The sequence below is a fragment of the Apostichopus japonicus genome, chromosome 9 (assembly GCF_037975245.1).
Source record: "Apostichopus japonicus isolate 1M-3 chromosome 9, ASM3797524v1, whole genome shotgun sequence".
Taxonomy (NCBI): domain Eukaryota; kingdom Metazoa; phylum Echinodermata; class Holothuroidea; order Aspidochirotida; family Stichopodidae; genus Apostichopus; species Apostichopus japonicus.
The window spans coordinates 19,985,623-19,998,661 of NC_092569.1; the positions used below are offsets into that span (position 1 = coordinate 19,985,623).

Genomic DNA, 13,039 nt, shown 5'->3' on the forward strand with positions numbered 1-13,039 from the left:
GGATTGGTTAAAATGGCACGTTAATAAGGAAAGTGTTATAAATTGATTCATTCTCATCATCTTGGATTAACATTTGACTTGTTCAGTACAATTTCTGCAAACTACCGTCAAACAAACCACCATTGCTTCAAAACTGCGAATCTCCTGTGAACTCGTTTCCATGCCAATACGCTATTTACTTTTTATTTAAAATGACGTGTCATTAGTTACGAAGATCCAAATGACAAAATATACATTAATATCAGCTAAGCGATCTAATTGGCTATTTAACAGCAGTACACGACCGTCATTAAACCATCATGCCACTTCTGATTGTTAAAATCCGTTAGGTACGTCGCAGTTCTTGATCTGGATTTTGAAGTTTCATATCATTTTACCGAGGTTTGAATCGGGAAACAGAAACATGAAGTCCACCGTTATTTTGCTTTTGACAGTAGCTTATGTAGCCCTGATCAGAGGTAAGCCTATTGTAATTTCTTCTTAATGTTACTTAATGTCCATTCATATGTAAAACAGTGTAATGTGAAAGATGTTGACTAGTTCACGTCTTCGTTTAATGTTTATTTTGTAATAAAAATCCTCCCATGTAAAAAACAAATATATCTGTTCTTTAATACTACCTTCTATTATCCGTATACATCGATACCTACCTTAGTTGACATTAGCAATGAAGCTAGAGTTTTATGAAGCTAATAGATTATTATGGCATTGCATATCGAACAGTACCAATAAATCTGCTCAAAGGATGGCTAAGAAAACGTATGATATCCCTAATATGTTTTATTACAAACTTCACACAAAATTGTGTCAGTAATTGTTAGATCGACTTATATATTGAGTATATTGTAAAGTTGTGTAATTCTGAGCCAAGGCAAGCCATATTTACAAATTACTGAATAGCCACTCGGTCTTAATTAGAAATCTGTGCGGTTACAATTATTATAGTAATCAAATGTATATAGTTTTATTCCGTTTGATACAGAATCTCACGAACCTTTAGGTACAGAAGCCCTTAATTTCGAAATCTAAGCTACCTTTTAGACCCATGATTTTATCATATGTTGACGCCTTTTATGGTACATGGACTAACTTTATATTATAGTTATGAGTATTTTATAGTAACCTTTTATCAGTTTAGAGTAGTTTTTAATTCATTTAATACGTGTTTGATACCTAAATAGCAAAACTATCAATGTTATGGATCGAATATCATTTCAAATAACAAAGGAAAGAACAAAGAATAATATGGAATTTTCCAATTGGCATGTTACACTGATACAGAGGTAATTCTATGCGACGAAGCCTTGGTGATTAATTGTTGTTTTTTTTTCAAATCAATTAACTATTTGCTCGTTAAACTGAATCATTTGGTAGCAATTTAAGTTCTTCTGGTCAATGAAAGTCTCATTTTAAGTGATTTTTTTAGCTTAATATTGATCGATGAAAAGTGAAACTTAAAAAACAGCAGTATGGGTTGGCTGTGTTTGTCTCAAAGCACTGGTTTAATGTTCTATTTTGTAAACAAAGTTTATTTTGCACAAATTTAAATATATTCCGATGGCAGAGGTTGATTTGTCAATAAACGTACAGGGAATTTCCTGCATATTTAGATCAAAATCACATCCTTACAGCATTTTCTATGACGAAGAAAGGAAGACATTTTCAAATTTGATTGTATTTTGTGAATGTATCTAGCGAAAGATGAGTGAATGGTGTCGTCACATCAACTCAACTGGAAACTTATTTACTTTCTTTGTAAAGCTGAACTCACTTATTTCGCAGAGGCCAAACATATTTCTACAAAAATAAAGTTGTTTTTTCTTTAGCGTAAAATGAGCCGATGAAAAGTAAAAAAGAAAAACAAGCTTTATGGGTTGACTGTGTATGTCTCATAGCACTGGTTTGATTTTATATGTTGTAGTCAAATTTTATTTTGCATAAATATAATTATATTCCGATGACAGAGGTTGATATGTTAATAATCGTACATGGAGTTTTCTGCATATTTAGATCTAAATCACATCCTTAAAGCATATTCTATGCCGAAGAAAGGAACATTTGATTTGATTGTATTTTGTGAATGTATCTAGCAAATGATGCGTGAATGGTGTCGTCACACACACACACACACACACACACACATATATATATATATATATATATATATATATATATATATATATATATGCAATCACAAAGATATCTTAATTGTACTGAAACACATTTATTTATCTAAATATTGTTTAACTTTGTCCAAAGGATTTAAGCATAAAACAACTCCAAATATAGTATATACTTTAAAAGATGAAAATATAGGAGAAAACTAAATTATTATAAAGTTTTAGATGATTCATCCCAAAACTGCAGGAAAGTACATGGAGAACTTTTGGATCATTAATCGTAGTTAATTTATGTATTCAATGCTGTAGAGAAATTTTAGACCCGCAGTTGCTGGAACGAAACAAGCGAATTTCGACCTTCAGCTGATGGCCTACTGCCACATGATGCGTGAATGGTGTCGTCACAGTTAACTATGCTGCAAATAGGAAAATAAAATGATTTTTTTTACAGTCATTCTAGATTAACATAAGTAGTAAAGCTTCATCGACCGACGAGGTAGCGAAAATTGACATTCAAGTGCAAATCCATAGTTATATATTTAAAAAGTGAATATTTCGAAAATAAAAAAATCGATATACATTCAATAACATTGGTATTGTACTGTATTGTTACTCCATGAATAATCGATACTGAAATCGAGGTAAAGTAATATCTTTAAGTACTCTTTCAAATTGCTTTTATCCACATTGAACAGCTCGTGACTCTGACGTTCGTGGATACTTTAAATGCACAAATAAAGTCGCAGAGAAGGAAGACATGCAGGTACATACTGCAAATGAAGGTAAGATGGACGGTGTAAACCTTTCTTCTAGTTTACGGACAATTTCATTGTAGAAACCGTTTCATAAAATTATACAAAATATTTCGGGTTGATAATATAGAAAAAAATAATTTTAATATGTTACATCAAAAGCACACGCGTCAGTCAGAATTGTTTTACTTGTACTTAAACCATCAATGAATCATTAAAAAGAACATGCCTAATGGACTAAAATGACCTTCTTTTCCCTTTTCATTCACTAGGCAACCATCTCTTAACAAATTAAAAGGCCATTAAAATATCATTTTACACCAAAAATGCGATATCTACCTAATGAATGGAATGAATGTTATACGCCACTTACCTTGACATACTAGTAAAAAATTTACAAACACCTTACTAAAGCAGATATATCTCCAAAAGGAACGATAATTTTGCCAGCTGTCTTATCGTACAGACAAGCATTTCTGTCGTCTAAGACAGAAACGACCATTAGACTTACATCTCAATTAATAACATTGGCGACTCAGCATCTATATATCAATTTGTAGGCCAGCTATCAATTTCCGTCATTTTGTTTTGAAACTTAATATCGACGACAGAACAAATATATAATGTGTTCTCAGTATATGAACATGTATCCCAACAAAGCACCCAAGTATATATAAGCAGTTTTTATTGTAACATCAGATTATTCAGCGTTGGATTAGTTTCTGATGTTAAACGTCACCATGCTTGATTCAATCAAGAACCCTCTCACTCACAACAAAAAAATATCTTACCACCCCACCCCCACCACCACCCCACCACCTCCTCCGATTCGCCTAATTGGAAAAATTTCTAGAAAATCAGACATTAAGTAAAATATAGAAGCATTTGGAAATTATTCATAATTCTGTTTCACTCCTTTCTCCCATGATATTAAACGTATTCTAGTTACAAGTGCACTTGGTTCAGATAATGAGGTTACCTTGCCGTTGACACCACGTCATACACCACGCATAGAATATTTAATCAATTATGTTCATTGGAGAGTCGTATATATACGGCTCTGGTCCGTTGAGATGAACATTGCCCCAAATACCTTGCATTTGAATCCTTCCTTGGCATTGTAGAACACTTCTTACTTTTGTTTTGTTTCGCCTGTAATACTTTCATTGTGAAACTTAGTCATCATGTTTAACACGGGCCGCGAATTTTTTTTCCCAAACAGGTTTGCAATTGTGTGTAAATATAGTCGCTCATGATTGGTCGGAAAAGTTACGTCATAACAATGAAATCTTCACTTCGAGGTTATCAAAATGTCTGCATCCATTTGTTGCAACGAAGATATACCCGTTCAAAATTACCCGCAGCTTTTCGTAAATATATGTAGATGTGTTTTAAATTGGTTTAGACATATTGAGCCCACTAGTATTGTACGATCTACTTTGATCGAAGATTTCTGTGAAGGCATTAATCGATAACATCGCACAGTGAAAGTTTCGTACAGGGGTACATAACACATGCGCTGTAGGCCTATATGTATTAAAACTATGTATAGTAAAGGCTTTACAATTGACGCACCCCGTAATTGACGCACCTTCAATTATTACTAGCAACGATACAGCAGGCCACTTAAACTTTTTGCAGTCAAGCAGAGTTACACATTTCACGAGTTTGAATTCATTTCAGCTATTTAATGACCAAATTGTGGTACTTGTTAAGCTTTTAACACCCTTCCCCTAGTTTTGCACGTATTTTGGGCATTTGGAAATCTTACACCCTAAAAATAACCAACATTACCTCAGTATGATAACACTACTCTCTGGGACCTGACCTGTCGGAGCTTAGAGGCTCAGAGCATAGCAAACAACATCTAAAGTCAATGGATGTGTACTAAGGCCTACACTACAGTTAGCTTATCGACGAATGTGTCAATTTAGGGGTATGAAAGAACTTGACACGGCAAACAGTTTGTGATCAAATTCTGCTCAATTAAATAGTGCATAAGCACAGAATCTTAAATATTTTGAGATCATAACATTTCTGAGGAACTACTCATATGAAAAACACATACAGTTGAGTGATTTGGATTTTTCCTTGATAGTCATCGTTGAAAAAATCCTTAAGTGCGTCAATTATGAGCCTACCATGCTACACAGTGCAGTGACGGAAATATATCATACTGTACAATATACTGTTTTGCGTATATTCATTCAAGACTACTCGCGTCGTGAAGATGATTTTGGTGTAGGCCTACCCATTCCACGAAACGAATTCTGATTTCAATAGAACGGCTGACGAATCTTGGATGACGTAAACACGAACCCGATAGAATGTAGCGTATGTATCATAAGTAAGGTCAACATGTTGCCCAACCATTAAAAGTAAAGTTAGGGCGTTTGCAGGGAAACCGCGTAACAAGACTTCATTAAGTGTCAGTGTGTAACTCAGTGAATGCCTTCGAACTTCCAAGCGATGGTCATTATTGATGCTGACGTCACGAGCAATTGATTGGCTGAAAATTCCGTAATTGCAAACCTGTTTGGGAAAAAAAATTCGCACACGGGCCTAGGCTGGATGTAACAATGTTGTAGGACCATAGCCATATGCCTAGGCTATCATGTGATTTTACACTGTAATTAAGGACTTCAAGCGATATTACCCTCACCCTATAATATGTTTGGTGAAGACAGTGGATCAAAGAAGATCAAACAACGAATATTTTGAATACTAATTCCGTTTCACTCCTTTCTTACATGTACTTACACATATTAGTTCCCAGTGGACCTAACACCACGCCATACGCTACGACAAAAGAGGAACAGGACGTATCTACCACCAAGGATGGTAGGCTTGTTTGTTAATTTTGTTTAGTTAAATTCAATTTATTCCCCACCTCCCCCCAGTAAAAAAAAAAAAAATGTGCAATTTACTGTTAGTTAATGAACCTAAAGGAGAAGTAAGCCTAAAGACCATTGATAACATTATACACTTACTTTCATGGTTATCATAAGATAAAGATGCAGCCCACCCCCCCCCCCCCCCTTGCCCCTGTTAATAATAATTTCAATCTGTTTAGAAAATATCCGTGTGTTTAATATCGTGAGAACTGTACACTGTTTGGAACTTAAGGCAAGAGCACCCGACCATAGAACATTTTTGGTGAATACAACAGATCAAATAGAGAACGTTTGGAATACTAAATCTGTTTCACTCATTTCTACCATGACATTACTCACATTCTAGTTACCAGTGAACCTGGTTCAAGTAATGAGGGTACCTCGCTTCCGGTTGACACCACATCATACACCACGATCCGTACAAACTGCCTTACGAGTAATGGCAGTGTTATTCAGGTAAGAATTAGTAATAGCTATGTTTCGATAATGTTTCGATGTAATTCAAATTTTTAAATGTTAATAGCTTTGCTATTCTTTACTTTCATTAGCCAAGTTTAAGTTTAAGAATTATTAGAATGCAACTTATTGAAAGTTTCAGTCCACTGTTGCGTTTTACATGTGAGTAATACAAATTCGAAAAATGGATAAAGAAATGATGGGAGCCAGATGGAAACATTAAATATTTGTTCATAAACCTTTATTTTCAAGTTATATAATAACCTAATCGATAAGCCTGATTGTACAGTTGTTGACAATATACGGCGGATTTTAGTTTCAAGTTGTTTGTAGAATTGACGTGACATATTTTTGGTAACAACGGAATTATAAATATATCTGCATGGAAGAATGTACCGTTGTACTCGTTGTTCTTGGTAAAGAAGACCAAGGAATAACGCAAAACAAAGACAAAGGTTTTATCAACTGTACCATGAAACAAATATTAGTGAAGTGATTTGCGAGCTAATTTGGACCGTTATGTGTCTTCCCAGATACAGTAAAGTAAAACTGCATCTTGACTTAGCGTTTAGTGTGAAGTTAGTTTTTTTTTTCTGAACAAGCTATATCATCTTCACGCACCCGCTCAATTTAGCCAAGTTGATTTTACGCTGTTAGAACCATTTGAATTCATAATAAGTTATTGTGCATTTGGAATACAGACAATTGTATCCTACATAATATAATCTAAGATGATATTTTAAACGTAACTTGGAATCTTTGGGGAGGTTTAACAAGATTGCACAATTTCTTGTACGAGTTTGGTAGAATAAAATAAAATAAAATGAATAAAGTAGCTACAATTATTAGTATTCTTTCTCTTAACTTTTTGGAGTGTTGATTTTGGTAATGCCATATTATGATAATTACAATGCAAAAGTTTGAGAGTGGAATTCTGTTCTCTTCTTGCAAATAAAATATTATTTAAGTACAAGTTTATTTGATTGGTGTGTGTGTCTGTTTGCATTGTTTCGTCTTGTATTTGAAAAAAAAGTTTTAATTAACCATTTTTCTCTGCTGGTAAAAGCCATAAGATAGTATATTGATAGTATATTGCATACAGTGAACCACAGTTCCTTAATTATATGTTTTGTCTTTCAAATGTTTATGTCCTATATTTCCTGTCGGTTTCATTTAAATCACATTTTAACTTTTGAACTCTTATGACTTGATTTCTCTTTTGATTCAGAATGGTTCACTTCTCGTGAATGAAGACTGTACAAGGATTTCAACCTGTGATAATGGAGTAATGAACTACAATGATCTCTACCAGTGTAGCTCTGATGCGGTTTGTGAAGTCCGTAACGATGTACGCAAATGTTACTGCATGAGTGGTTACCATGGTAATGGAGTGAATTGTACAAAACACATGACCGACTGTAAGAATTGGTACGATGCTGGGAACACTACTAATGGTATTTATACCATCATACCAACTAACTGGAGTGGAGCATCATTTGATGTTTCCTGTAATATGACTGACGGAGGAGGATGGACGGTAAGTCTAGTATGACATCCTATAGTATAGACGATATATTGCATATGTATAATATGACTGACGGAGGAGTATGGACGGTAACTCTAGAATTACATCATATAGTATAGACGATATATTGTTTATGTATAATATGACGGACGGAGGGGGATGGACGGTAAGTCTATAGTTTGACATCTTATTGTATAGACGATATATTGTATATGTATAATATGACTGACGGAGGAGGATGGACGGTAAGTCTATAGTTTGACATCTTATTGTATAGACGATTGTATATTTTAATATTACTGACGGAGGATGATGGACGGTAGGTCTAGCATGACATCCTATAGTTTACACGATATATTGTATATGTATAATATGACTGACATGGGAGGATGGACCGTAAATCTGTTATAACTGCCTTTAATATAGACGGTATATTTGATTTTCACTAGAGAGGGGAGGTGTGACACAAAACCCAAACAGCAAACCTAATCCACCCAAACAAACCACACCCCAACACAACCGCACCCAGACACCACCACAACCCCGTATCTGAGCACTGTCTACAGTTTTACAGTGTAAACATGTTCCTCTTTGCGTTATACCTTTTCACATTACTCTTTAGGTTGTGAAAAGGCAAACTCATTTTCTGTTTCTCATTTTAATGCATTGCATAATTTACGCTAACACTTTCCTTTACATCCTTTGACCACATAACCTGTGGCGTATTACGTAAATAAGTAATGCACTATAAAAAATCATACTATTATATCCTATTTACACATGTTTAAGGTTGTGGGCATTTTTGACCTTATTACGTCATAACTCTAGTCTATTTTGTCATTTTGATATATACAACAATAGGCCAATGAGAATGGGGGAGAAGTTGCTGACATATTTAGTTTAGACAACCACATGCATGTAATTTAGTTGCTCGCTTCAAAATTTGAGAATAAATAACATCTCTTTAAAAGAAACTGGTATAACAGTGTTAGTATAATATTTTATCTCCCCATCAATCAGATATTCCAACGTCGCGTTGATGGTTCTGTTGATTTCAATCGGACCTGGATCAGCTACAAAGAAGGCTTTGGTGATGTCGGTCATGAGTTTTGGTTGGGTAACGATAAACTGTATTACCTCACCAATCAAGGCAATTATCAACTCCGGGTTGATTTTGTGATCAGAGATGGTGATCCATTCTATGCTAAATTTGACCGGTTCCGTATCAACAATGAAAGTGACAACTATCGACTGTCTAGAATTGGAGAGTACAGCGGAAATGCAGGTTTGTGAACAGTTAGGCTATTGTGTGATTAAACTTTATAACAGACAATCAATGCTTAAACGTCGTAAAACAAATTTCTCTCTCTTCTCTGAAATTAATTCGATGTAATCATGATTTAAAATCCAATCGGTTTAATTATAGTTGTCGTTGCTATAATTAAAATGTCAACGTGAAACCCTTCTGATTAGAATGATAATTTCAGGGCGATGGCAACAAGCCCGCCCTAGAAACTCGAGGGGGACTAATATGATGATATGTTGTATTCAAACCTGTGATTGGTGGACAATAGAACACCTCTAAAATAATAAGTAGCACATCGCTCAAACGAGCAATTCCCAAGTAAAGCCAAACAATCGATCAAAAAAATCGATAACCAAATATTATGAAACACATATTTTCTTAACTTGTTTGAAATAATTGAGAGTGAAAAAGTTTAGTGAGCACGTTCCAGTGATAAATGTAATGGGACTTAAAGGAGGTTACATGGTACAATAAATATATTACAGACTGTAATATATACTGACACTATCCCTGATAATTTTCACGATGCATGCGCTACAGTAGTTTTGTTACCAATATGATTTTGTGGAAATATCCGTTTGAACTTACTTATGTATGTTTCTACAGACAATACACAGATATACGCTAGTGCTGAAGGGACAATAAGTCAACAATGTCACAATATCCGTTGTAGCAGGATACGTCTTAATTTAAAATCACTCTCGTTGGACGAATCCAGATCAATTTAAAGTTTTATGCTGAGCCTATAAAAGCAATCCACGGAAGCTTTGAAAGCACATCCAATATTATATTAATATTAAGAAGAAGACAAGAGGAAACCATATGTTTCGGTTGACGTACGTGACACGTTAAGATCGTAGGATAATATGGACAGAAGGAGAAGTATATTCATTATAATATTAATAATACTTTGTGAATAGAATTTTTAAGTAAACTGGTAATATTTGGATGTCAAATATGTTTTGATTAAGTCTGGCAATGTATTTCTTTATACGTAAGCTGCATGTAATCATTCCATGGTAATACACGCTATAATAATAATAATTAAATATTTCACACAAGTTTTATCAAAGATAGTGATTTTTTATTACATTGATTTCGCTTACGTAAATTATGAGTAACTCCTTACCTGTATAAAGTTTGCATTTTATTACCACTTTTATGTTTATAATTTTATTTTGTTTTTATTGATGGCATTAAATAAAAATGATATTTCCGTATTTTAGACAGTAATCTTAAAAAGTATACAGACCAAGCGTTTAGCAGTTTGTCGGCATATTGAAAAATTAAAACAATGTAAAATAACAATGTCTTTTGGACCATATTCAAGTTTACTGTTAGTAACTCAAATTCAGGTGAAGCGGCAAGGAACTCAATTGGGGAGTGGGAAGGGGGGGGTGGGAGTGGGTTTTCAAAACCTTCCAGGGATAGAGAGGCATGTGACATTGGGAAAATCACGTCCGTGAGAAAGACCCTATGTTAATTTTATTTGTTGTTTTTCAACGGCACATTACTTTCATTAAAATTGTCTTTAAGTTGTCAAAATAGAGTATTTTCACAAAATTGGGAGGAGGTGAGAGATTCATCCCCAGCCCTGTGCCCGGATCTTCTTCACTTTTATTTTGTTTTTATCTTTTATCTTCAAGCATTATAATATGATAATAGAGATTCGATAGTTGATAATATGATATCTCGTGATGTTTTGAGATAATTTCCCAACTATGATGCATATTACTCTATCACGACGTTGATTGTTTATGGTTTTATTTTCAACTCAATATGCATTACCATAATTAAAATGCGTTCATGTTATTGTTTAATATTCAGGTGGTGCTGGAGGTTTAAAGAATCGCTTGAATTATTCCTTCAGTACCTCGGACAAGAACAATGGAGGATGTTCGGATGACTACCATTGTGGCTGGTGGTTCCGGGATTGTAATTTACGTTGCCTCAATGGTGACTATCATGCAGCGCGGAATGTAAGGTCAGGTGTATCCTGGTATAGAGAGTCTGGTTCCTATGATAATATCAAGTATACTGAGATGAAGATAAGGCCTGTCTAGTGCGTTGTAGATTTTTAGAATAATTCTCAGCTTTGAATAATCTAGAGATAACTTAAACATTATACACAGAGAATGATGATAAACTGATCACCATCGGCAGTGAAACAAGTCATTGATGTTGAAAATAAAGAAACTGCTATCATTCTTATCATGATGCATATTAAATGTTGTTACACAGAGTGAACTTGTAAGTATTTTGGTAAATAGCTACTATATTTCCCTTTATATTACTCTAATATGTAATCTATAGACATTACGATTCAAGTAAGTGTCTGGAAGTTAGCAGCTTCCTTATTTTTCTTGTTGTCGTGATTTTGTCTTTCTTTGATTTTTTTTTTCATTATATTATAACTGGTTACCTTCCATACCTCACAGATCACTAGTTTATTGACTCATGTGTATAAATTGTAGCCTACGGGTTCTTAATGATAACAACAGATTTACGTTAGAGCTGATAATTATAACCTCAGCTGGAATTTAGCAACTTCTGCTTTTTTTTTATAAAAACAAATTATGTTATAATAACTGGTTACCTTTCATACCTCACATATCACTAGTGGATTGACTGATGTGTGTTAATTGTAGCCTGTGGGTTCTTAATGATAACAACAGATTAACGTTAGAGCTGATAATTATAACCTCAGCTGACAGACCTACTTAGAAATATAAATCATTCAAGTACAGATGCTTATTGGGCAAAGTAAATTAGAATAATTGTTAAATTGGACAGGGTTGTCAGTTGGTATATTAAATACATCGGTTATTACTAATTGATTGGTAAAATACTGCCTTTGTTTTAAATTGTAACTGACATACTTTCTCACCAGGATTTAAACATCTACTCTGGCTGTATTGTAACAAGCTATAAATAAATTCAAAGCAGGAAAAGTTATCGTTGTTAACAATCTACATTAATGATTATAAAACAGTCTATGTACTATCATTCTTTATAAATCTTCTTTGTCGATCCAGAAATTATCGCAAATTTATTCGAAAAATATCCGCGAAGAAGAATACAACAGAAAAGAAAATCAAGAAAAAGGATAAATATTAGTATATATTACGATTTGTTTTGCGACGAAATTAGTAATAGTTTCAAAGTTGTAGGCAAAATCGGATAATGCCGGACGAAGAATTGGCTAAGATTGTATTTATTCACTATTATTCTTCAATAATGGTAAAGGCGAAGCAAAACCATATCAATTATTTATTTGTAGTTAATATCCATCCCATTTCCCCTTCCCTTATCATCGTGTACAATTATCATTGAGTATAATTTCACTTTAATCTATTTCAAATGATTATAGGAAGAAAACATTCAAAATCATTTTTTGTAAATATAGTTATAAATATTATTTGGAGATTCGATGAATATATGTAGTCACTCAAAAGTCAGCTTATTTCTTGTTATTGCCCTGTTTTCGTCGTTTTTTCTGTCTCCATAATGTCTCTAAAATGTGTTCTATAGTTTGGACCAATTCCAAGTTTAACAACCACCATTGTATGTTCAGATATATTAAATGGATTACCCATACCTAATATGCCAATTTACTTAATCCCGACTCCCCAATCTGCTAATTAATATAATCCGTCATCGATATGTCACTTTAGAAACCTGTTGTAGTTTCCATCGTTAACGATTATGTCATGATTCACCCCCCCCCCTCTGTCCTCCCCCAGGAATCAGATTCCCTACATCGGAACCAGCTTCAACGGTCCCACGGTCACACTTGCTCCTTTATCAGTTTATTAAATCCTGGATCCGTCTCAGATGACAATAGGTTCTTTCACTGACTGATGACGGTTGAGTCATTCTCGAGGAAACGATGTGTGATATTCTGTCTGTGTATGTATGTATGTATGGGGGGGGGGGTTGGGGTGTGGAGTGGTGGGGAGATTCGAGCGTTAGGCTGCGTTATCTGA

The 13,039-nt window shown here is 34.2% G+C and overlaps 1 protein-coding gene across 1 annotated transcript; it reads left to right on the forward strand.

The window, feature by feature from the left end:
- The first annotated feature begins 252 nt into the window (after nt 1–252).
- On the forward strand, nt 253–12,511 carry LOC139973127 (ficolin-1-A-like). Its single transcript, XM_071979567.1, has 7 exons — nt 253–458; nt 2,816–2,902; nt 5,642–5,713; nt 6,113–6,222; nt 7,451–7,759; nt 8,768–9,032; nt 10,881–12,511. Exons 1-7 carry the CDS (start codon nt 404–406, stop codon nt 11,114–11,116), a joined length of 1,134 nt encoding a protein of 377 aa, XP_071835668.1. The 5' UTR covers nt 253–403; the 3' UTR covers nt 11,117–12,511.
- The last annotated feature ends 528 nt before the right edge of the window (nt 12,512–13,039 follow it).